Source organism: Mustela nivalis, assembly GCF_964662115.1.
Source record: "Mustela nivalis genome assembly, chromosome: 13".
In the NCBI taxonomy this organism is placed as follows: Eukaryota; Metazoa; Chordata; class Mammalia; order Carnivora; family Mustelidae; genus Mustela; species Mustela nivalis.
The window spans coordinates 12,987,604-13,012,719 of NC_139032.1; the positions used below are offsets into that span (position 1 = coordinate 12,987,604).

General features: G+C 43.2%; 1 protein-coding gene across 9 annotated transcripts in view; it reads right to left on the minus strand.

The window, feature by feature from the left end:
• Window positions 1–25,116, minus strand: part of CEMIP2 (cell migration inducing hyaluronidase 2) — a 132,644-nt gene that overhangs the window by 101,854 nt on the left and 5,674 nt on the right. For 3 of the 9 annotated variants that reach the window (XM_082696585.1, XM_082696587.1, XM_082696591.1), the window contains exons 3-5: window positions 17,081–17,165; window positions 11,315–11,475; window positions 10,991–11,054 (exon numbers count right to left, since the gene is read on the minus strand). In XM_082696585.1, the coding sequence (XP_082552711.1) occupies window positions 10,991–11,001 (11 nt within the window). In that variant the 5' untranslated portion in view covers window positions 11,002–11,054; window positions 11,315–11,475; window positions 17,081–17,165. The remainder of the gene's footprint in view (window positions 1–10,990; window positions 11,055–11,314; window positions 11,476–17,080; window positions 17,166–25,116) is intronic. The other 6 variants (XM_082696586.1, XM_082696588.1, XM_082696590.1 and 3 more) reach the window with 3 other exon arrangements.

Here is a 25,116-nt window from a genome sequence, read left to right on the forward strand (position 1 = left end):
TGATCTCAGGGTCCTGGGATCGAGTCCTGCGTTGGGCTCTCTGCTCAGTGGGGAGCCTGCTTCCCTATCTCTCTCTCTCTGTCTGCCTCTCCATCTACTTGTAATTTCTCTCTGTCAAATTAATAAATAAAATCTTAAAAAAAAAAAAACAAAAGACAGCAAACAAAAGCCTTAAAAAATAGCATATATATATATATATATATGCGCTATATATATGTATATATATAATTTTTTTTTAATCTGGGATATATAAGATATGTTTATACAAAAATAAGAAGATCAAATTACAATTTAAAATACCTTCCAAATTCTTGAGATAGGAAGAACCTTAGAGATTATCCAAGCAACTGATATTTTACAGAAAAAAAAAAAAAATCAAAACCCAGACTGTATCTTACAGAAATACTCAGACAAGTGTACATGGGTGTTTGTACAAGGATGTTCCCCCAATAGTGTTTATAATAATGGGGGGTGGGGGATGAGGGGCACCTCAGTGGCTCAGTGGGTTAAAGCCTCTGCCTTCAGCTCAGGTCATGATCCCAGAGTCCTGGGATCGGGCCCAGCATCCGGCTCTCTGCTCAGCAGGGAGCCTGCTTCCTCCTCTCTCTCTGCCTGCCTCTCTGCCTACCTGTGATCTCCCTCTGTCAAATAAATAAATAAATAAATACCTTTATTTAAAAAAGTAATAATGGGGGGGGATGATCCCAATTCCCATCAATGGGAGAGTTTTTTCCCATTAGGCAAATTTTTCAGAAGTTATTATTAAGGCATGCCGGGGGTGCTCAGTGGGTTAAGCCTCTGCCTTCAGCTCAGGTCATGATCCCGGGGTCCTGGGATTGAGTCCCACATCGGGCTCCTCGCTCAGAGGGGAGCCTGATTCTCTCTGTCTTTGCCTACCTCTCTGCCTGTATTCTCTCCCTCTCTCTCTCTCTCTCTGACAAATAAATAAATAATTAAAATCTTAAAATAAAAAGTTTTTTTTAAAAAGTTTGGGGGGGGCAGGTTGTCTGGCTGGTTCAGTCAGTAGAGGATGAAATGCCTAATGTGAGGGTCATAAAGTAGGCATGAAGCCTACTTTAAAATATAATATAAATAAAATTTTAAAAATAATTTTATTATGAGTGGTTTTTAAAAATTATTTAATCAATATATTAGACTCTCTATAACCATTAACTAATAATGCAAAAGTCTATTTAATGAAACATGCCCATTATACATGAAATGGCAAAGCAAACTCTCAAATATCATCTTTAGTAGAATCTCCCCTTTTTAAAGTAAATGAGTTCAGGTGTGTGTGGGAACTGAAAAAAATCTGAAAATAAATATTCCAAAATATCACTAGCAATAGATGGCCTAGAATTTATTTCAATTGACTATCTTATCTTTAATAAAGTGTGAATTTTATATCAATTATTATTTCATTAAACAAGAAAAATAGTTATTTTTATTTGTAAGAAGCAGCAAGTATCTTCTTTTCATTTTCACTTTGACCAGCAAATATTAACCATGTCTCAAAGTGTGTGGAACAATGCTATGGAATTGTTACTGGCTGGAGACTGTTTTTTTTTTTTTAGATTATTTATTTATTCATTTGACAGAGATCACAAGTAGAGAGGCAGGCAGAGAGAGGGGGGGAAGCAGGCTCCCCGCTGAGCTGAGAGCCCGGTGTGGGGCTCGATCCCAGGACTCTGAGACCACGACCCGAGCGGAAGGCAGAGGCTTAACCCACTGAGCCACCCAGGCGCCCCTGGAGATGTTATTCTTAATATTGAAGATCAGAATTGCACTAACAGGGAAGAAAGCTTATTTGAAAGTGGAATTATGTTACTGAGATCAGAATCTGAAAACGAAACAAAGTATGTTTTACTCATGTGAAAATGACATGTTGTGGGAAATTTTTTGGATGGACGGATGGACGGACAGACAGACAGATGGATGTGTGGGTGGGTGGATGGGAAGACGGATGGACAGACAGGTGGGTGGGTGGATGGGCAGATGGATGGAAAGACAGATGGACAGATGGACAGACAGGCAGATGGACAGATGGACAGACTTTAATACATGTGAATACCATTCCATAAAGAACTAGATTCAGCTGGGAGGAGGGTGGAACAGCTAAATTGATCTAGGTTTTCATTCTTTAGTGTTTATAGTCAACTTTCACAGTGGCTGTACTTTCTTCAAGTTACTCCGCCGTCCTCAGGAAGAGAAGGGAGAAGGTCTCTGCTACTCCTGCAATCTCTGCCCATTAAATAGCAACAGAGCCTGGAGGAAAGCACGGTGAAGACCAACATCCACCACTCTCTGAGGAGTTCTTACCCTCTGGGGTACCCTGTGGGGCCCCTGCAAAATCCAGAAATATGAACCCCCGATTCTGGCTCTATTTCAGAAGATGCTTGAGCCCCCAGAATCCCACCCATGAATTTCATCGAGGCTCACCAAGTCCATGTTGAGAACTCGCACGTCTGCCTGTAGTAAGAGAGGACCAGACCTGGCAATGACAGGCAGAACACACCGTAAAAGCTTTAGAGGTCCAGCCCTTGTATTTCTCTTTGACATAGAGGATCTTGCTACCTTGAATGTAGCTACAGTAAGCAGCACTTAAAATTAGGAAGGAAGGGGATGGAAGATCGTATATTTTTCTGACTTAAAACAATGAGTTAAAATGATGCCTTTCAAAATCAATAATTCACCACAGTCCCAAGTGGCGAATTAAGGATCAGAGTCCATGATTCCTCACAAAGAAAAAGAAAGAAAGACAACCAAGCGTGCATGTATTTATGCAACAGATCTATACTGAGTTTCCGCTGCACGCAGGCCTTGCTCCCAGGAGCTGGGAGTCATAACAAAAGACAAAACAAAGCCTGCCACGTGGAACGTGCTTTCTTGTTGAGGTGCTGCAAGAAGACAATAAACCAGCAAACAAGCGATTATAGGATAAAATGTAACAATGGACTAAGTGCCAGAAAGAAAGATACAGTAGAGGAAAGAGAAAAAGAGCAATGGGAAGGTTTTATGACAGGAGAGTTAGGGAAGGCTTGGCTGACAAAAAGACACTTGAACGGAGGCCAGAATGGAGTAAAGGAACAAGCCATGCGAGCATCTGGGGAAAGAGTTTTCCAGGAAAACAGAACAGGAAATGCAAAAGCCCTGGAGAGGGAATGTGCTCCATGTGTTAGAAACAGCTAAGAGGCCAGGGAGGTTGGAGAGAGGTGAACAGGCAAGATGAGGGAGCAAAGCCCAGGAGGTGAGCCGGTGTCGAACCATGCCAAGGCTTGGAGGCCACAGGAGGGACCATGCATTGCCTTCCAAGAGTCCTAGGAAGCCCCTGGAAGGAGGGCGGTATTGTGATCTGAATTCTATTTTATGATGGGTCATTCTAGCTGCTATGTGGAAAAGAGACAGAGGAGGGGAAATGTGAAAGCAGAGAAGGGAAAAGAGAACGCGTATTTTTCCCTTTCCACGTGGTACTGGTCATTTAGGGTGGCCCCAGGAAAGAGAACATAGACACAGAAATTACTGGATCAAACTGAATGCTTCAGACCAATTCATTCTGCCAGTATCTTGCCAACAGCCGGCTGATAGGCCCTGGAAATGAGACAGCAGTCTCCCAGCTAATGGAGGCTATGATATTGTGATTTATAATAATATATATTTGGTCTTTGTCCCCATTTCTGGCACAGAACTTCTAAAGCCCTTGGAATTTCCTAAGTGACGAGAGTGACAACAGTGTCTCTGGATGTATTAATACGGCGTCTTAAAGACTGAACCCAAGGACGGGGGCTGGTTATCTGGGGAACCAACCATATGCCTACACGGCTGGGACTTTCAATCCCAGGTGGATACCTGATCTCTGGGGAAAGGAGAAGGGTTGGAGGCTGAATCAATGGTCAGTAATTTAATCAGTCATTCCTATGTAAAGAAGCCTCCATGAAAACCCAAAAGACAGGGTCAGAGAGCTTCCAGGTTGGTGAACATATGGAGAACTGGGGAGAGTGACTTGCTCTAGAGAAAGCATGGAAGCCCCACCTCCTCCCTTGCCCCGTACCTTGTCCTCTGCATCTCTTGGCTCTAGCTGCTCCTAAATTATATTCCTTTATAATAAACCAGTAATCCAGTAAGTAAAATGTTTCTTTGAGTTCTGTGATCCCCTCTAGCAAAGTAATCAAACCTACCTTTGAGGGTCTAGTAAATTAATCAAACCTAAATTTGACCCAAGGAGGGTCTTGGGAAACTACGATCTATAGTTGGCCAATCCGAAGCCTAGGTGACAAGCTGACATGTGACTGGTATCTGATGTGGGGAGGGGGGAGGGACAGTCTTGCAGGACTGAGTCTTTAACCTGTGGACTATGACACTATCTCCAGGTAGATAGTGTCAGAATTGCTTTGAATTGTAGGACCCCCTGCTGGTATGTGAAAATTGTGTGGTGGTGTGTGTGGCCCATACCTCCTTGTTAAGCAACAAACAACATTGCATCCCAGCAGCTAAAAGATTTAAGGGTTTGGTCTCCATCATATTTCCATTAATTCACCAGTCTGGCACCTATAGAATGAATCTAGTGGGAGGATTATAGACTACACCAAACTCAACCAAGGAGTAGCCGGATGGCACCTGCCAGGTGAAGTGTACTATCTTAGATCGAGATTAATATGGCCTCAGGCACACAGACTGTAGAGGACCTGCCAGTAGACATTCCTAACACAGTGTTTCTGTTGGACACTGGTCCCCAGCAATATCAGTTGTAAGCACAGATGCCAATCTGACAGTCTCAACCCGGAGGTCTAAACCAGTAAGACCCCACTCTGAAAAGGTAATTGAGATAACAGTTGGGGTCTGTCTTCCTCCAGTCTGGAAGAGTGTCAAGATGTCTTTCCACAAGCCATCAAAAAGAATCAAATCTTGCCATTTCCAACAATGTGGATGGAACTAGAGGGTATTATGCTAAGCAAAATAAGTCAGTCAGAGAAAGACAAGCACCATGACTTCACTCATATGTGGAATTTAAGGAACAAAATGCACGAACATAGGGAAGGGAACGACAAAGAAAATAAGGTGAAAATTGAGAGGAAGGCGAACCACAAGAGACACTGAACTCAAGGGAACGAACTGAGGGTTGCTGGAGGGGAGGGGGGTGGGGGGAGAGGGTAACGGGGGGATGGGCATTCAGGAGGGCACGTGATGCAACAAACACTGGGTGTTATATGCAACCGATGAATCACTAAATTCTACCATTGAAATTAATAATATAGTATATGTTAACTAAATTGAATTTAAATAAGGAATTTTTTAAAAGATTTTTATTTATTTATTTGACAGACAGAGATCACAGGTAGGCAGAGAGGCAGGCAGAGAGAGAGAGGGGGAAGCAGGCTCCCTGCCGAGCAGAGAGCCCAAAGCAGGGCTCTATCCCAAGACCCTGAGATCATGACCAGAGCCGAAGGCAGAGGCTTTAACCCACTGAGCCACCCCAGGTGCCCCTACTTAATCATTTTTTAAAGAAGATTTTATTTATTTATTTGAAAGAGAGAAAGAAGAGAGTGAGAGAGAGGGCAGGAAAAAGCGGGGGGAGGAGCAGAGGGAGAAGCAGGTTCCCCGGCCGAGCAGGGAGCCCAATGCGGGGCTCGATCCCAGAACCCCAGGATCATGACCCGAGCTGACAGCAGACGCTTAACTGACTGAGCCACCCGGGTGCTCTTATACTTGATCATTTTTATACCACGTCTATAAACATTCCGGTTCACATTCTTCTTCAGCTTCGGATGTGGTTACCAAACGTCTAACCCTTGTATTTCGAGCTCGTATTACCCTCTCTGGCCAAATACGCACTTTGCCCAGATAGCCATATCCCAGCAGTGACCCCTGTGCCGCACCGTGTACCATCTGTGCAGACATGGTAGAGGCCATCTGTGGATACCCCAGAGAACAATCACTGTTCTCCAGCACTCTGAACTTTTCTCTATGTAAATTATTGTAAACAGCATCAATGATGGGGACAATGGAATTTGATTTTGATTCTTTGAATCAAAGATGTGTTCTTCTCTATTCCAATCAGAAAATAAGGACCAGGGGCACCTGGGTGGCTCAGATGGTTGGGTGTCTGCCTTCAGCTCGGGTCGTAATCCCAGGTTCCTGGGATCGAGCCCCACATCGGGCTCTCTGCTCAGTGGAGAGTCTGCTTTCCCTCTGCCTCTCTCCCCTTCTCGTGCTCTCTTTCTCTCTCAAATGAATAAATAAAAATCTTTAAAAAAAGAAGAAAGAAAAGGATCAGAAACAGCTTGAAGTCCCATGTAACAGACAACAATACACATTTACCATTTTCCCTCTGTGTTGTACTAACTCTCCTTCCTCTGCCACAATCCAGTCCAAAGAGATCTAGATCATCTTGATGGTCCACAGAACATCCCATTAATCTATGACCCTGGCGACACTGTTTTGATCGGACTGGATGACATCAGAGGTCTTGGTAAGACATATGTGCTCCCAAGGGTGAGAAGCTTGCTGAAGCTTCATCTGAAAGGGAGATCTATATCAGATATAAAATATCTGAAGGGATGTTTTATTTCGCATCTTCTACCACAAAGGAGACAAAGGCCTTCTGGACCTCTTTGGGTTCCAAAGACAGCACATCACACGGCTAGAGGTAAGACTTGGACCCACATACTGGGTGACCAGAAAGGCTTCCAGGCTTGAGTGAGGCCCATAGCAGGACACAGGTCTGCCTGAAGTCCACGCTGTGACACCAGCAACCCTGTCACTAGGCTACGTGCTCTTCCAGACCCCACGGGGTCAGAGATGCAGTGTGGCCTGTACGGCAAGTCCCAGGGGAGAATCCCAACACTGGCCATCTTCCCCAGGTAGTGTCTCTGAGCTGGTCCTCAGGCTGTGCCTTGGACAGCTTGTCTCTTGGTCAGCACGGCAGCTTCCGGGGGGGTATGCTGTGTGAGGGGGCAGTGCTCACAGACCCACTCCCACATTTCCTAGGCTGGGAAGTGAGTCCCAGTCCTGGGGCTGATACAATGTTACGAGGGACCCTACACCAGTGAATGAAACACTTCCTAAGCCCTCAGAGAGTGGTGCTGGCTGAGGCTCCTGATGGAGGGAAAGCCAATCCCAGGCTGAGAAGATATGCCTATTCCTGAGAATAAACTGCTGGTCCTTCTAGGATAAAAGGAACCCAAGATACTCAACTTCTTCCTTAAGGTCTGTTGCTGGAAGTGGGACATTCATCTGCAGCGGTCTTGGTAAGTGGAAGTCACTAATGCTTGTTCCCTGCATAGTCTCTGTCCCCACTACCACGGACACTTGATTCACGTGTCTACCACACCAGCAGTGACAGGGCCAATGACAGTGGCTGGCCATCAATCAACGGACCAGGTCATTTTGTCTGCCTGGTTGTTTGCTGCCTTTTCTGTAGATGCTCTCTTAAAGATGTTAACATTTGAGACGTTTCATTCTACTCCTGTAGTACTGCTCATGGCCCCTATGCCAGACCTCCTTTTCTGCAGCCTTGCATTCTCCTTTTTCCTTCCAGACCCCTGGGTCAACTGGCCAGGCCATCTGCCACTCCCCAGGAGTTCATATATACTCTAACCTCAGGCTGCATCTCTTCTGTACAACGTATACCACGCAAAGCTCTAGCCACTGAGAGGATTTTCCCTTGTCATCGTCTTTTAACACAGCTAAGAGGGCTCTAGAAAAGATACCATCCTGGGCCCCTGGTGGCTCAGTCAATGAAGTGTCTGCCTTTGGCTTAAGTCATGATCCCGGGATCTTGGGATCGAGCCTTGCGTCAGACTCCTTACTCGGTGGGGAGACTGTTTCTCTCTCTCCCTCTGCCACTGCTCCCCCACTTGTGCTCTCTTTCCTGTCAAATAAATATATAAAAATATTTTTTTTAAAAAAAAGAAGAAGAAGATCCCATCCATTGTTACATTGCATCCACATGCAGTTTGGATTCATCTGCCGATCAAACTCGACTCTTTTCTCCTTCTTCGGTTGGTCATGCAGGAGGCCCATATAGCCATAAGCGTGAGCTCAGGAGGAGCACTGGGGCAACAGTGTTGGATACCAGGGGGTGGGCGGTGGGAGGGACCTGGGATCCTGCCCATGCAGCGTACTTGTACCCTTGGGTCCTGCTGATTGTCAGTTCTGGGTGTAGCACCTTCCTTTTATAAAGGATTGCTGCTAGGACCCCTTAGTTATGACTCGGTAGACTCGCCCCAGTTCATGATGAGAAGTTTTACTGTATGATCACTTGGTGACCAGGACAGGACCGCCACCTGTCCTGACCAGAGCTTGACATAATGGCAGGAGTCATTTCTCTCCTGCAGAGAACATGGCCTCGCTCTCCATCCCCAAAGCACTGAATTGTGATTCCCACTGAGACGGGCCACAAATCTATCCAGCATCTCTTCCAACCATTGAGAGCTCCCACACCGTGGGGTCTGCCGGCCCACATGGCCTAAGTGGTCACCTGGACCTAAAAACAGAGTGCTTTCCCGCATAGGATCCCACACAAACCTGGCAGTCTTGCCCATCCCTGAGTATAAGAACTGTAGCAGTAACCAAAAAAATACATATGCCTTCAAGTTTTCATCTATGTTTGATAAACATGACAGCGAAGGCGGTTGAAACCTGTAGGACCCAGCAGAAATAGTTTGGTTTGCATGGAGGGACCCAGCCTGGGTAGATAAAACTCGAAAATACAACCCCCAAACCATCTAGGATCTTTTTTTCCTCCTGAGGCATGCAAATATCAAACTTTCTAGTTGATCAGCCAGGCATCAGAGTTCTACCTTGAAAACAAAAAAGTACATCCTGTTGTCTTCATGTCTTGATCTCAAATGGGTTCTCGTCAGCTATTAATACATTACATTATTTTAAAGCAGAGGAAGTTGCTAGGGCAAATTATTTTCTCATGGTGCAATGCTCCATTTCCCACCACCACACACACACTCAGAAAAGATATCTGAATGTCTATCTGGCTGGAATTCCTAAAGTTTTCATTAACTCAAGGCTAGCAGAAGGGTCCCAGTATTAATACAGTGTCCTAAGCGTCCCATTTTCTATTATACATAAAGGCTTAGTACTTGGGGCACCTGGGTGGCTCAGTGGGTTAAAGCCTCTGCCTTGGGCTCAGGTCATGATCCCAGGGTTCTGGGATTGAGCCCCGCATCGGGCTCTCTGCACAGCGGGGAGCCTGCTTCCTCCTCTCTCTCTGCCTGCCTCTCTGCCTGCTTGTGATCTGTGATCTGTCAAATAAATAAATAAAATCTTTAAAAAAAAAAAAGGCTTAGTACTTAAGTGGTAATTATTTTAGGGGAGTCCACTTGCAAAGTGTTCAGAAAAGTTCAAGTTAGGTTAGGGCCGTTTTCCTGTTCTATATCCTTTAGCATAAGATTCAAATTCATGTGATTTTCATGAGATAAATAATACTTCAAGCTACGGTGTATTAGAGTTTATTTACTACTACAAGATTATGCAAAGTATAATCTAGTATTTACTAGAAAAATCTAGTAAAGTAAGGTTGTGTGAGGGATCTACAAGGCCACCCCCAGTCTTAATGATTTGCTAGGGAATGATTTGCATGAGATACAGCATACTGTCACACTCATGGCTAGGATTTATGACAGTAAGTAGCTACGAAGAAAAATCAGCATTGGGAGAAGTTGTAATGGGTGGAATTTAGAAGAAACCATGAACTTCCAAGAGTCTTCTCCCTGTACAGTCACACAGGACATGTGTAATTCCTCCAGGAATGAGTTGGGACAATGCATGTGACATGTTATCTGGCAGGGAAACCTCACTGGAAGACTCCGTGCCCAAGACTTATATATATATATATATATATATATATATATATATATATATTTATTTATTTATTTTTTAATATATTTTATTTATTTGGCAGACAGAGATCACAAGCAGGCAGAGAGAGCAGAAGGGAAGCAGGCTCCCTGCCGAGCAGAGAACCAGATGCAGGACTCGATCCCAGGACCCTGAGATCATGACCTGAGCTGAAGGCAGCAGCTTAACCCACTGAGCCACCGAGGCGCCCAATGCCCAAGATTTTTATGGGAGACTGCTTAGATAGGCACTCTTTGCTTAGCGTGTCTCAAATTCTAGACTCCCCGGAGGAAATCAGTGTTTGGGGGACCTGGGCGTTTCAGTCATTAAACGTCTGCCTTCGGCTCAGGTCACGATCGCAGTGTCCTGGGACTGAGCTCCACAGTGGGCTCCCTGCTTGGCAGGAAACCTGCTTCTCCCTCTCCCACTCCCCCTGCTTGTGTTCCCTCCCTGATTATGTCTCTCTCTGTCAAATAAATAAATAAAATCTTTTAAAAAATAAGAAAAAAAGAAAGAGGGACATCAGGTATTTGGCATAAACTATATCACTTGCTCAATTTCAGCCCAGTAAGCAACTCTTAATGAGACAATGGTGGGAATCCTTCCCAAATCCAAATCCCCAACCAAGGGCCAAGCTTCCAAGCAGACCTTTGAAAGGATAGCAATCTCAGGACTGCTGTGTGTGTCTATGCTATGTCTTCGAACCCTTTTCTGCAGGTAGACATTATTATCCTTCTTACAATACATTTTATATTTTTCTATTCCATTCTACTTATGCTACATATTTATTTAAAATACTTACATTATAAGTTTAGGGTGCTAGGTGGCTCAGCTGGTTAACTGTCTGCCTTCGGCTCAGGTCATGATCCCAGGGTCCTGGGATCAAGTCCCATATTGGGCTCCCTGCTCACCAGAGAGCCTGCTTCTCTCCCTCTACAGTTCCCCCTGCTTATGCTCTCTTTGTCAAATAAATAAATAAAATCTTAAAATAAAATAAAAAGAACTCAAATAGGCTGATCTCTTGCTCAAGACCATACAGGTCATACACGGCAAACCACGGTACATGCGGATTATTACTACACAGTAATGTCTCAAATCACAGCATCTAACATACGTAAAATAGGTTTCATATTGAGATTACCTTATATACATACAGATTCCTCCATGAATTAAATCTTCCACTGATAATTACAGCTGCTGTCAGTCTACAGACAAAAGGAAGAAAAGGAAGGGGTTTTCGTCTCAGTATTTCTCATTTCTAAAAGATGTGTGAGAACTTTCACTTCCCAGTACTGCATCGAAGAAGCTAAGAAATCGCCATCCATCCTAACAAAAAGTAAAAAGCTGAACCAACTGAAAAATCAACAATTCTTTTTTGACTCCCTAGAGAAGGAAAGCCACTGGCCAAACTGCTCCCCACCCCCTGCCCCTCAAATTGGAGAGACTGACAGACACCGAGACTTACCAAAGCAGACGCCTCCATGGGAACCAGTGTCCGGAAAGCAAACTGGAGCTGTCACTGATGCATTACTGGAGGCTCAGGGTGGACCAGTCCGAGAGACACAAACTTCAGGGAACTCAGTTATCAGGAGGACCCCATCCTTCCATGTTCGATGTCCTGGAGCTCTGGCATGGGGAGGGGAAAAGGAACTATTTTGAAACAACATTAGATCAGGGGACCTGGCTGGCTCAGTCAGTAGAGTGTGGGACTCTGGACCTCGGGGTTGTAGGTTTGAGTCCTACCTTCAGTGCAGAGACTTACTTAAAAATAAAACCTAAGGGGCGCCTGGGTGGCTCAGTGGCCCCTGCCTTCGTCTCATGATCACGGGGGCCTGGGATCAAGCCCCATATCTGGCTCTCTGCTCACCAGGGAGCCTGTTTCCTCCTCAATCTCTCTCTCTGCCTGCCTCTCTGCCTACTTGTGATCTCTGCCTGTCAAATAAATAAATAAATAAAGATCTTTAAAAAACAAAAAATAAAAATAAAAACAAAACCTAAAAGGGGCGTCTGGGGGGCTCAGTCAGTTGAGTGTCCAATTCTTGATTTTGGCTCAGGTCATGAGATCAAGCCCTGTGACGGGCTCCCTGCTAAGTGGGGAATCTGCTTGAGGTTCTCTTCCTCTCTCTTGGCTCCTCCCCACATCATGCTCTCTCTCTCTCAAATAAATAAATCTAAATGAAAACAAAAACAAAAACCTGGGACGCCTGGATGGCTCAGTCAGTTAAGAGTCTGCCTTCGGCTCAGGCCATGATCCCAGGGTCCTGGGATCGAGTCCCACATCAGGCTCCTTACTGAGCAGGGAGCCTGCTTCTCCCTCTGCCTGCTGTTCCCTTTGCTTATGCTCTGTCTCAAATAAATAAAAATCTTAAAAACAAAACAGAAACCTAAAAGAATGGAAATAGATCAGATCATTCCCTTCTTAGCAAGGTCTGCCCTCAGGAGAAACTCTTTGACCGGAGCCTAACCTGCTGGGGTTTTATCAGAGCCCAAGAGACGTAGTGAAGGAGAAATAGCCAACTCCACGGAGCCTTCCAAATGGGAGAAAAGAAATCCCCAGCTGCCGCTCAGTCTAGCCATCGTGTCCCACCTGAGAAGAGGAGGAAAATACGAGAAGCAGCTGCGAAGCTCAGAATCACGAGTTGTGATCTAATCACAGCACCGCAGGACGCTTCTCCCCACCTCGGCATTCAAAGTAAGTGGAGGGGACGAACCCCCGAAAGACAGACTCGGATACAGAGAACAAACTGGCGGCTGCTGGAGAGGAGGTGGGTGAGCGCATGGGTGACACAGGGACAAGGCATGAAGAGGTACAAACTTCCAGTTATAAAATAAACAAGTCGCAGAAATGAAACGAACAGCATAGCGCGTAGTGTCAATACCACCGGTCAAAAAGGAATGAAGAAGTAACTTGTGCATGGGAGCCTTTTAACCCCTAAAATAAGGCCTCCTATGAGAAGTGTTTGTGCCCCCCTTTCACTGTACTAAAGCACAAATACAGATAAATATGTTGCATAAAAATAATAATGAATCAATCTATTTTTAATCCACGTCTGCAGTGCAGAGAAACTACTTTCCAGCAGTCTAAACCCTGGCATTGGCTCTCCTTGCATTTGCTTTGCAAAAAGCAGAAAAGGATCCTCTTTGGGGGCATTATTTATATTTCAGTACGACAAATACTTTGATCAACTGACCAATGCTAACAAAATGAGGGCCCATCCATGATTCCTCTCAGCCGCGCATGTTTCCTATCGAATCATAGAAGCTTTATATAAATGAATCAGGTTTAGGCTTAAGGAAGGAAGTCAGTGGTTATTTCAATCACCCTTTGGCCTATATGTCCTTCCTTTGTGTCCTTAAACAATGCTTTTACGACCTAAATGCCACACTCAGCCTTGGTGAAAATTTCAGCCCCATAATTCGCAAATGAAGTAAGCTTGAGCCAACCGCTGTGACTTTCTGGATCTCTGTTTTTCTAATCTGTAAAATGGGGATAAAAATAATATTTTTCTCATGAAATGACTATAAGGATTTCACAGTCTCGTGCATGTAAAGCTCTTGGCACACTGCCTGGCATCAGAAAAATACTCAGTTAATTTTATTTGCTTCTCACTAGAATCACAAGGGCCATTCAGTGATCATTAGCAATCTTTTTTGAAATCTATGCAGTCTATTAGAACAGACATCTTTCTCTCTCCCATTCTCTCTCTCTCTCCCTTATTATTATTTACCAGTAGCATTTGTGTAATGTTAGCATTCTTCTTTTTTTTTTTTTAAGCTTAAGTTTGTTTTAAGATTTTATTTATTTATTTGACAGGCAGAGATCACAAGTAGGTGGAGAGGCAGGCAGAGAGAGAGAGAGAGGAGGAAGCAGGCTCCCTGCTGAGCAGAGAGCCCGATGCAGGGCTCGATCCCAGGACCCTGGGATCATGACCTGAGCCGAAGGCAGAGGCTTTAACCCACTGAGCCACCCAGGCCGCCGCTGTTAGCATTATTCTTATCTACAAAGGCTGGATATTGGGAAAATCATGGAAAGATCCAAACGGGACCTTTGGTGCCAAATGCTGGGAGTGTTGGGATCCGTCTGGGACTTTTCCAGGGCTCAGGAGCAAGAGCTGAATGTCACAAGATGCCAGACAGCAGGAAAGTGAGCACCCGCCAAGACCTGGAGGTAACTTTGGAACTAGGAACGGAGGCTGCATTTTGCTGGCACTTCCTTGTAATCTTTCCTGATAAACTTCTGCTTCTTTGGCATGTGGGTTGCTAAGGTTGCTAAGGAGGACAGGAGGGAATTGGGTAACAGATGGTGCTAATATATTTAAACTTGACTAGAATTTACTCCTTCGAGGTAAAGCTGTAACTGTATATACCAAGCTGCTAAGATGCCGGTGAGCATCGTGAGCTTAGACTGGTTTATCTTTCCTACATTTCCTTGGGACCCAGAAAGCCACCACTTGGGCCCAGCAGTAGTAGGGTTTGGTGAGGAATGGGGAGTGCTGGTAGCAATAAGAGTTTACTTATTAAAGGATCTGGTTTTTATTATGATGAGAATTTTACAATTTATACAAATATCAAATCATTATGTTGTATACCTGAAGTTAATGTTACATGCCAATTATACTTCAATAATAATGATAATAATAATAGGCCTCTCCCCCCAAAAAATCTAGAACATTTTACCCTAAGCTCTAATATTGAGATTTGGAGTTCAAAACTTGCTTCTACCACTTAGAGCTTTGTGTCCTTGGATATGTTCATTTACTTCTGGAACCTTAGGAAACAGGACAACAGCATCTGTTTTCACTATTTCAGGATTGTTGTAAGAATCCAATGGAGGAGGGGCATCTGGGTGGCTCAGTTCTTAAGCGTCTGCCTTCAGCTCTGGTCATGATCCCAGAGTCTGAGTCCCATATTGTGTGTAGAGATGACTTAAAAATAAAATTTAGGGCGCCTGGGTGGCTCAGTGGGTTAAAGCCTCTGCCTTCGGCTCAGGTCATGATCTCACAGTCCTGGGATCGAGCCCTTCATCAGGTTGTCCGCTCAGCAGGAGCCTGCTTCCCCCTCTCTGCCTGCCTCTCTGCCTACTTGTGATTTCTCTGTCAAATAAATAAATAAAATCTTTAAAAATAAAATAAAATAAAATTTTAAAAAATCTAAGAGTCAAATGGATGAACAATTGTGGAAATGTGTTTTTAAATGCCACACGTCATAACAATATTATGGTGCTACCTAACTACTGCCTTGGAGTGAGGCTTCAAAAAACCTTTCAGAGAAAGGTGCTGCTTCCTGCCTCCCAGAATGAGCTGAATGAACGGAATTAGAAGGTGACACTCCCCAGTAATACAGCCATTTAATGAGTACCCCAAATAAAAACTCTGGAAAAGGGGACCCCTGGCTGGCTCATTTGGTGGAGCACCAGGACTCTTGATTTTGGGTTCACGAGTTGTAGCCCCATGTTGGGTACAGAGTTTACTTAACAAAACAAAACAAGGGCGCCTGGGTGGCTCAGTGGGTTAAGCCGCTGCCTTCGGCTCAGGTCATGATCTCAGGGTCCTGGGATCGAGTCCCACATCGGGCTCTCTGCTCGGCAGGGTGCCTGCTTCCTCCTCTCTCTCTGCCTGCCTCTCTGCCTACTTGTGATCTCTCTCTGTCAAATAAATAAAATATTAAAACAAAACAAAACAAAACAAAACAAAGAAAAATGTAATTTTTAAAAGCCTGTTAATTGCCTTCTCTCTTAAGTTTCTCAATACAAATCACTACACTTAAAATTAAAACTATAGAATTAAAAGTTCACCCAATGTTTAAAATGACAAGTCTGGTCATTTATTTATTAAGAAAACTAAAATAGAGATTGGAAGTAGTGCAGGTCCCTTCAGACCTCACCTAATTAGAAAGAACCAAGCGATAAAATTCAGTGTTACTTCAAAAATACTACCTACAGGAATAATGGTATGATCTGTAAGCCACTTTGGCTTATCTCTCTGAAAGATGTCATTAGCAAGTGTGAGTAAAGTTGCTAAATATTTTTCAGGTTGATTTGTCAACATAATAAAAGATTTACAGACCGTGCCTCAGTTTCCTTGTATAAGTATTATGAGTTGTTACCAGGTAAAGGTCAAGGTTTCTGTACCCAAGGTTACAATTTTTAACAATGTGCCTCTAGCTACGAGAAGATTTTTTTAAATAAGGAGATTAAGACAGAGAGCTTTTAATTTGTATTTATATGATTAATTTTTGTCTTTGAATATTTATTCTATCAGGTGACATACATAAATGTTGTAAGGACTTGAATTTGCCTGAGCCCATTAATAACAGTAGAGCAAGTCAAATTTCAACCTGCGTGAAGGTCAAAGTTGCCCAAGATCTATTTTTTTTTTATCATTTTTTTTGAAATGCATGCTTCCATTTTCTACCTGTTGTGTCTTCAAAGATGCCACAATATGAACAGAATATAAAGGTATATTTCCAACTCTGCAGGATATTTTTCACTTCACTGAAACCTCATACATAGATTTCATGTAGAACATCCTAAATTAGAGTGCCTATATTAAGAATTAATCTGTTTTTTTTTTGCTTTTTTGTTTTTTAATTGAAAAGGAAACTTTTTTACATCATATGCTGTATTTTTACAAGGTTTGCAACAACATTTTCAAAAGAATTTTCCTCTCCAGGGGCACCTGGGTGGCTCAGTGGGTTAAAGCCTCTACTTTAGGCTCAGGTCATGATCCCAGGGTCCTGGGATTGAGCCCCACATCGGGCTGTCTGCTCAGTGGGGAGCCTGCTTCCTCCTCTCTCTCTGCCTGCCTCTCTGCCTACTTGTAATCTCTGTCTGTCAAATAAATAAATAAAATCTTTAAAAAAAAAAAAAGAATTTTCTTCTCCGTATGAATAGTCTTTTTTCTTCTTAGTTACACAATAAGTGGAACTATGCAAAAGAAGCTATTGGTTTAAAAATACATGGCAATATAAAAGGCTTTTGTTTTCCCTTGCTTTGAGGAAATTCAATATAGTGGTGTAGCAAGGTTGGCAGGGGTGCTCCCAGCAAGAAAAGGAGGCCCCCTTGCCCCACTTTCAAGTGTTTGAAACTGAAATTGTATTCTAGGCCATCTACTATGTGCAGCGGTTCCGTCTTGAATTAGAATATTTTGCATAAACAGAGCCTCCTCCCCTGTTTAATAAAGTGTTTCGTAATCTATATGGGAATTAAAAATAAGATGGAAGCAATTCGTACTGCACCGTGCGCGTGTGCCAGATTCTTGATGTCGCAGAACACAGTCGTCCTCGGTGGTTGGATGTGGGATATTTCCAGGCCTCTGCTGGCGACGACGACACCATGAAAGGGAAATACAAAGTGAGTATGGTTATTTGGATGCGCTCTGTTAATAAAGACATGCAGATTACCTCTCCACATCTGGTTCACTGTCAAATGACTCATCGTTTTTGGCTGTTGCACTAATACATGTCTGTATCAGCACAAAGGAGCTAGAAAATCATCATGATGAAATAGAACAGAAGATGGAAGTTTATTTTTTAAAAAAAAATAGAAATGGGCCATCTATTTGTATGCAAAGGAGTTTGGGTCATTATGATGAGGGATAGAAGCAGAAAAACCTTCACCTTTAGCCCAGAAGGCAGACCTACAGCCTGCGTGGTTCCCTTGAGGATTGAATACGGCAGGCTGCTAAATTCTTTTTTTTTTTTTTAAGATTTTATTTATTTATTTGAGAGAGAGACAGTGAGAGAGAGCATGAGTGAGGAGAAGGGCAGAGAGAGAAGCAGACTCCACGTGGAGCTAGGAGCCCGATGCAGGACTCGATCCCAGAACTCCAGGATCATGACCCGAGCCAAAGGCAGTTGTCCAACCAACTGAGCCACCCAGGAGTCCCTAAATACTTTAAGTATTTAAAGATGACATGGTCCACACGTGGACCCTTTAAGGGTCTCCTGACTACCCGTGTATCTCACACATAGTTAATATCGAACTGAGTGATAAGCATGAGAGAAATCTTGAAAAAGTAGTTTTATGATTGGAAGTTTGAAGACCTTTATGATCTAATACTCCCTGCACCTCCCCTTGCCCTTGCGCCCTGAGTGTATAACCACCAGCTTCACACAGCAGCATACAATGTCTCAAGAACTCTCTCTTGTCAGCTGGGGTGCCCAACCCTGCAATAACTGTATCTAAAATTGTAGCCTTCCCCAAGTTACTCTGTTAATAATGGGAAGTTCAGAAGCTGCTGTGTGTGTAAGTGATCATGCACAACTCTTGCCAAGCAGGGAGAAGGAAATCAACACAGCTGAGTAATAATGTGGGATAAATCAGGTGAGTTTTTTCTCTGAAAATGTTATCAGGGGTTCCTGCTGCCCCAGCATCAGAAGAGTTCATTGGCCTATCAGGTGTACTAACATACATCGTTAGCATCTTCTAAACAAACAAAGAAAAACCCACACCTTATAATCGTCAGCAGAACATCACAAGAATAGAGACCTCTCTTTTATTATTTTTTTAAAGATTTTATTTATTTATTTGACAGAAAGAGATCACAAGTAGGCAGAGAGGCAGGCAGAGAGAGAGGAGGAAGCAGGCTCCCCGCTGAGCAGAGAGCCCGATGCAGGGCTCGATCCCAGGACCCTGGCATCATGACCTGAGCTGAAGGCAGAGGCTTTAACCCACTAAGCCACCCAGGCACCCCTAGAGACCTCTCTTTTAAACATATGGAGACATTTAACATAGATGAACACGTAGAATTTCCCATCAATTGTCCTGAAAGCTGTTATTTGTCGGTGAGGAATAACTTTTTTAAGCATATTGATATAGATCCTAAAATGCTCATATCCTTGATGGGAATCCTGCAGATTTACAAAGAGAATGTGATGCATTTGAAAAGAAAATAAAAGAAGCTGGCAGAGTGGAACTATCTGTTGGAGGTAACGATTCTCATAATAGGCACACACAAGGCATTTTCCCTCTACACAGCCATGGAAGGAGTCAACCACGTGTGGACCATGTCATCTTTCTAGCATCATCTCTGACCTAAATTTGCATATGATGAAGATGCTGCTGTAGAACTAAAAGTTACTACTGTAAACTACTTAAAGGGTTTTTTTATTTTTTTTAATTTTTTTTCAAAAAATTTTATACCTTTTATTCCCTTAAAGGTTTAATGCATGTGCACGATAAACTTGTAGGTCCACTATAAGGTATGGTAGAAGGAAGCAGAAGGAGACTGGAGAAAATTGCTGCTTGAATGAACAAAATGCTTTTTAAAAGAAGTAGATGAATTTCAGCTTTGCAATGTAATGGAACATAGGGAATTTTGAAGATTACTATTTGTGTAAGAAAAGATTTTACTTATTCATTTGAGACAGAGAGATACAGAGAGAGAGAGGGCATGAGCAGTGGGAGTGGTAGAGGAAGAGGGAGAAGCAGACTCCCCGCTGAGCGGGGAACACGACTTGGGGGCTCCATCCCAGGACCCTGAACTCATGAGCCCAAGGCAGATGTTTAACCATCTGAGCCACCCAGGCACCCTGAGATTACCATTTTATAAAGTTCACTATCTATACATGAAAACCTCCATATTTGGAACGCATCTATTCTACACCAGGGCTTAGGAGAAGTAACTAACTGGCTCTCACAACTGATAAGCTGTTAATTATAAACATTTTATTTAGAAACAAATTTTATTGTAAGTAGCTAGTCTAGAAACCAGCACAGAAATGTACAGAACATTTTAAAACTCACTTTAAAGGTGGAGATTGTGCACATCAAGTGCCATTTAAGACATGACTCGAGTGGCATAATATACAAAGATTTGTTTTTTAATTATACGCAGACACCTCAAAACTTTCAAGTATTAGTCGACTATCACTGCAAACTTCAATTTTGGAATAATATCTTTATATTTTATCTGCACTCTATACCAGCTTTTCTGCACACGACTGCCTTAGTCATCTTCCTACAGTGCCATCTGGACATCTGAAGTCCAGCTCTATAACACTGGGAAAGGAAATCTGAAGAGAAGACGGTGCCAAAACGTGCAGTTTATGTCCTTTTGAAAAAAATATATAGTGTATATTTTTGGTGCACTTTCTTCTTCAGCGCTTCTTCAAGAAACGTACTTTTAGCAGCAGCTTTCTGCCCAAGGGTCTTGCCCCCATGTTTTAATAAAATTGCCTTTTCTGCACCGAAGAAAAAAGAAATGTGCTTTTATTTTTATGTAATGAGTTAGGTTCAGGCCTTAATAGAAACATTTTGGCTATTATGAGCTTCATACCAGAAACACACTAAGGAAATTTTTTTTGAGGAGAATTTTTTCATTATTGTTAAACTTCCTATATGATTAACCTTATTTCTCATCCTTAAAAATGTCTAAAAGGGGGGTGCCTGGGTGGCTCAGTGGGTTAAGCCTCTGCCTTGGGCTCAGGTCGTGATCCCAGGGTCCTGGGATTGAGCCCTGCATTGGGCTCTCTGCTCAGTGGGGAGCCTGCTTCGGACCCCCCCCCCCCAACCCGCCCCGCCTGCCTCTCTGCCTACTTGTGCTCTCTCTCTCTGTCAAATAAATAAAATCTGAAAAAAATGTCTTAAAAGGAAATGCTAGAGTATATATAAAAGGAATCACTGTAAACTATTTTAGATTGCCATGGCAACTTGCATCTTAAGTTGCAAATGAAAGTACATTATTTTCGACCTTTAACTCTCAAATAAAGCTCACATAAACAAAAAGCTAGCTGGAAGATCTCACTACAGAAGCGAATTCTCCACTCCCTTTTCGGAAATGCCCCACTCTACCGCTAGAGGGCACCATGTGCATACTGGGCAGCGAGAAAGCCAAAGGCTTACTACATACATCCGCCCCTTGATTTTTTTCACTAAAGGAATAACCCAGTCAGTGTGGGTATGAGTGGAGGCAGAGCTGGGGGATAGGCTGTTAAAGCACTTCTGTCCAACTTGAACCTTTTTTTTTTTTTTTTTAAGAGGGAGTGGGGGCAGAGGGGCCGAGGGAGAGAGAGAGAATCTTAAGCAGGCTCTATGCCCAAGCACAAAACTGAGGCAGGACTGGATCTCACAATTCTGAGATCATGACTTGAACCAAATCAAGAATCAGAGGCTTAACAGACTGAGATGGGTGCCCCAGCTTCAAACTTTTTTTTATGATGTCCCTAGTTATAGCAGCCCCCCAGAAGAGCCTGAGTTCAACCTTGATTCAGCTGGAAACAGAATGTAATTATGATTGAATGATTGTTTTTACAGGTTGCTGACAACATGTACAAAGAGAGTTAAGAATTGAGGAGGGTCCTTTGTGTTTGAGACAGTCTTCTTCAACAAAAATCAGACCAAGCCTGGGAGTCAGAAGACCTTTTGCCGCTCTCAGTTACACCAATCTCTGTTGCCGCTCTCAGTTACACCAATCTCTGTTGCCGCTCTCAGTTACACCAATCTCTGAATAATGTTTGTACAAATTAAGAGGGGGGAAAAGCTTTTCTTTCTTTTTTTATTTTTATTTTTTTAAAGGGGGATGCCTGGGTGGCTCAGTCAGTTAAGCATCTGCCTTTGGCTCAGGTCCTGGTCCTAGGATCCTGGGATCTAGTCCCAAATCAGGCTCCTTGCTCAGTGGGGAGCCTGCTTCTCCCTCTAACTCTGCTGCTCCTCCTGCTTGTGCTCTCACTCTATATCACTTGCTCTCAAATAATAAATAAAATCTTAAAAAAAAAAATTAAGAGACACAACTGAGTTCCATATTCAAATATTTGGTTTAAAAGAATAGAATCAGGGATGCCTGGGTGGCTCAGTCTGTTGGGCGTCTACTTTCAGCTCAGCTCAGGTCATGGTTCAGCTCCCTGCTCAGTGGGGAGCCTGATTCTCCCTCTGCCTGCTGCTCCCCCTGCTTGTGCTCTGTCTCTCTGATAAATAAATAAAATCTTAAAAAAAAAAAAAAGAGAGAAAGAAAAAGAAAAGAATAGGTTCGTACTTTTAATGCATAGGATGTTTAAAGATTTTACTCCAGGGGTGTCTGGCTGGTTCAGTGGTAAAGCAGTCCCCCTCATGTTCTCTCTCTCTCAAGTAAATAAATAAAATCTTTAAAAAAAAAAATCACAAATTCTTTGACCTGGAAGGGATCAACAAGTCCAAATCCCACATTTTACAGATCAGAAGGCTGAGACCAAGACTGAGGGGATTGGAAGACCTAAAGTTCTCCAATGGTCACAGAACTGAGTTCGGAACCAAAATCCACTGACCCTGAGACCTCCTTTGCCTGTTACAGCACACTGCTTAGGGCTCAGTTTTTACTCTGAGCTTAGTTTTCTTTTCTTTTTTTAAAACTTACACATTATATTGAGGTCTTGGTTCCAAGAAAAGTCAAAATCTTAAAACAGAAATAAAATAATCTTTCTTAGGATTTTCTTTCCTCACCTCAATTATAGAAATACTCTTCTCCCTATATGTGGAATAAACAATCATTATTAAAGTATTATTGATGGCAAACATTTTAATCTAAATGATAAACTATAAACATCTCAGAAATATAGTGCACTGTCTACTTGTGATCTCTGTCTGTCAAATAAATAAATAAAATCTTTAAAAAAAAAAAAAAGAAAATTGAGATTTGGGGCACGTGGATGGCTCAATCGTTGGGCAGCTGCCTTCAGCTCAGGTCATGATCCCAGGGTCCCAGGATCAAGCCCCACACCATGCTCCCTGCCTTTTTCTCTCTCTCCCACTCCTCCTGCTTGTGTTTGCTCTCTGGCTGTGTTTCTCTCTGTCAAATCAATCAATCAATCAATCAATCTTTAAAAATAAAAATAAAAATAAAACTGATATATCCTATCATCTCCACTTCTTCGATAGAAAACATAAAGAAGGGACGCCTGGGTGGCTCAGTGGGTTAAAGCCTCTGCCTTCAGCTCAGGTCAGGATCTCAGGGTCCTGGGATGGAGCCCTGCATTGGGCTCTCTGCTGGGCAGGGAGCCTGCTTCCTTCCCCCTCTCCGCCTGCCTCTCTGCCTACTTGTGATCTCTGTCAAATAAATAAATAAAATCTTTAAAAAAAGAAAACATACGGGACGCCTGGGTGGCTCAGTTGGTTAAGCAGCTGCCTTCGGCTCAGGTCATGATCCCGGCGTCCTGGGATCGAGTCCCGCATCGGGCTCCTTGCTCTGCGGGGAGCCTGCTTCTCCCTCTGACTCTGCCTGCCTCTCTGCCTGCCTGTGCTCACTCTCGCTCTCTCTCTCTGACTAAATTAAAAAAAAAAAAAAAGGGAATGTATTTTGTATTTCATTAGGAGGGGTATTGTTGGAGTAGTTTTTTTTTTTTTTAACTTGCTGGGAAAGAAAAATATAAAATCTTTTTGGTAGAATTACTTAAAAGATGCCAGTGAGAGGGTTGCTTGGCTGGCTCAGTTGGTAGAGTATGTGACTCTTGAATTCAGGGTTGTATGCTCAAGTCCCATGTTGGGTGTAGAAATTATTTAAAAATAAAAATCATTAAAAAGAGAGAGAAATAGTGAGGACCATGGCATTTCTGCTTGGGGGGATGGTTTCAGTAACTAGGAGTGAGCATAGCTAGATTGTTTTACTAAACTTAGGTGCCTAAGAGAATGGACTTAGGGATTCCTAAGGGACTAGGGATTCACAGTTCCCAAAGCTGAGCTGGAAAATGCATTCTAGTCAGAATTTAGTATGTCTCAGGAAGGGTTGCACTTGGTCTGAGAAGAAAACCCTCAATGGTAAAGGAGAAAAACATTTCTTTATGTTTTCTTTTTTTTTTTTTTTTAAGATTTTATTTATTTATTTGACAGAGCGAAATCACAAGTAGTCAGAGAGGCAGGCAGAGAGAGAGAGGGAAGTAGGCTCGCCGCTGAGCAGAAAGCCCGATGCGGGACTCGATCCCAGGACCCTGAGATCATGACCTGAGCCGAAGGCAGCGGCTCAACCCACTGAGCCACCCAGGCGCCCCCAAAATACATTCCCTTTTTATCAAAATATTGCTACAGAGAGGAATTTATCTTGACTTTCCTAGTGGCATTCCTGATACTCACAGAAGTAAACAATTATTGGAAGTTTCTTTATCATCACTGCAAAAGGCAAGATGACCACTTTTTTCTCTTAAAACAAACAAACATTGTGGAGGCCGAGAAAAATTAAGGCCACCCCACCTCTGGTTTAGCCTTAACATAAGTACGGCCATCTTAGCCCCGGAGGCCATATCAGACCCCTGTGCCCAAGGACTGAACTTTCCCCCACCCTGCTTTAGCAAGCCCCACCCTGCTTTGGTTCCAGAAACTGCCACCCTGCTTTAGTAACAGGAACCCATAAATACCCCTGCCTTAACTAAGCTCAGAGTCCAAGTCCCTACTCCGCTGCTTCGGGTATACGTGGGCCTAAGCTTAAGCATGTCACCTCGGGGTGCAAGTCCCTACTCCTCTGTGTCGGGTATACTTGGGCCGAAGCTTAAGCTTGTCAAATAAACCCTCTAAGCTTGTCAAATAAACCCTCGTGTGATTGCATCGGTGCTTGGCTCCTTGGTGATCTCTCAAAGCGAAAACTTGGGCATAACAACGTATATAAGGGTTATTTGCTCTGGGATAAGTATTATCAGCAAACAGAAAATAAAGATGGTATCATGGCTTTTTGTGTAATTAACAAAAACATAAAAAATCATATATGTAAAAATAGCCCGAGTATGATTCTCTTCATCTCGGAACCTGACCTGAAAGTCTATACTTTCATAACCTTAGCTTGGTCTAAATGAAGGAAATGGAGGGTGCCTGGCTGGCTTAGTCGGAAGAGAATGTGACTCTTGATCTCAAGGTCATGTGTTCGAGCCCCATGTTGGGTATAGAGAGTAATAAAAAAATAAATAAATAGTGGCTCCTGGTGGCTCAGTTTGAAATGCCAGTTGAATATTACCCCCACCTTAAAAGACCACCAGAGACGTGAGTCAAAGCCAATCAGCAAGGGTCCTTTATTGCAGGTTCAAACCTGGACCTCTGCGGAGCTCGTTGCCGATAACGCCGAGAGGTCCGAGAGGTCGGGAGCTGGGTCGGTGCAGGATTTTTATAGACAGATACAAACAAGTTTCGGGTGGGGCTGAGCTGATTGATTGATAGTGTGAACACAATTGGGAGTCTCCTGGTGGAATGTTACATTCCTGCTATCAAGCATCCCTGTTAATGAGATTTAGGTTTAGAAGTATTTACTTTTCCTTCTACCTCCGCCTCCTTCGGTTTTTCTTGGAGGGGAGGGTGACATTAGGGCTATTGATAAG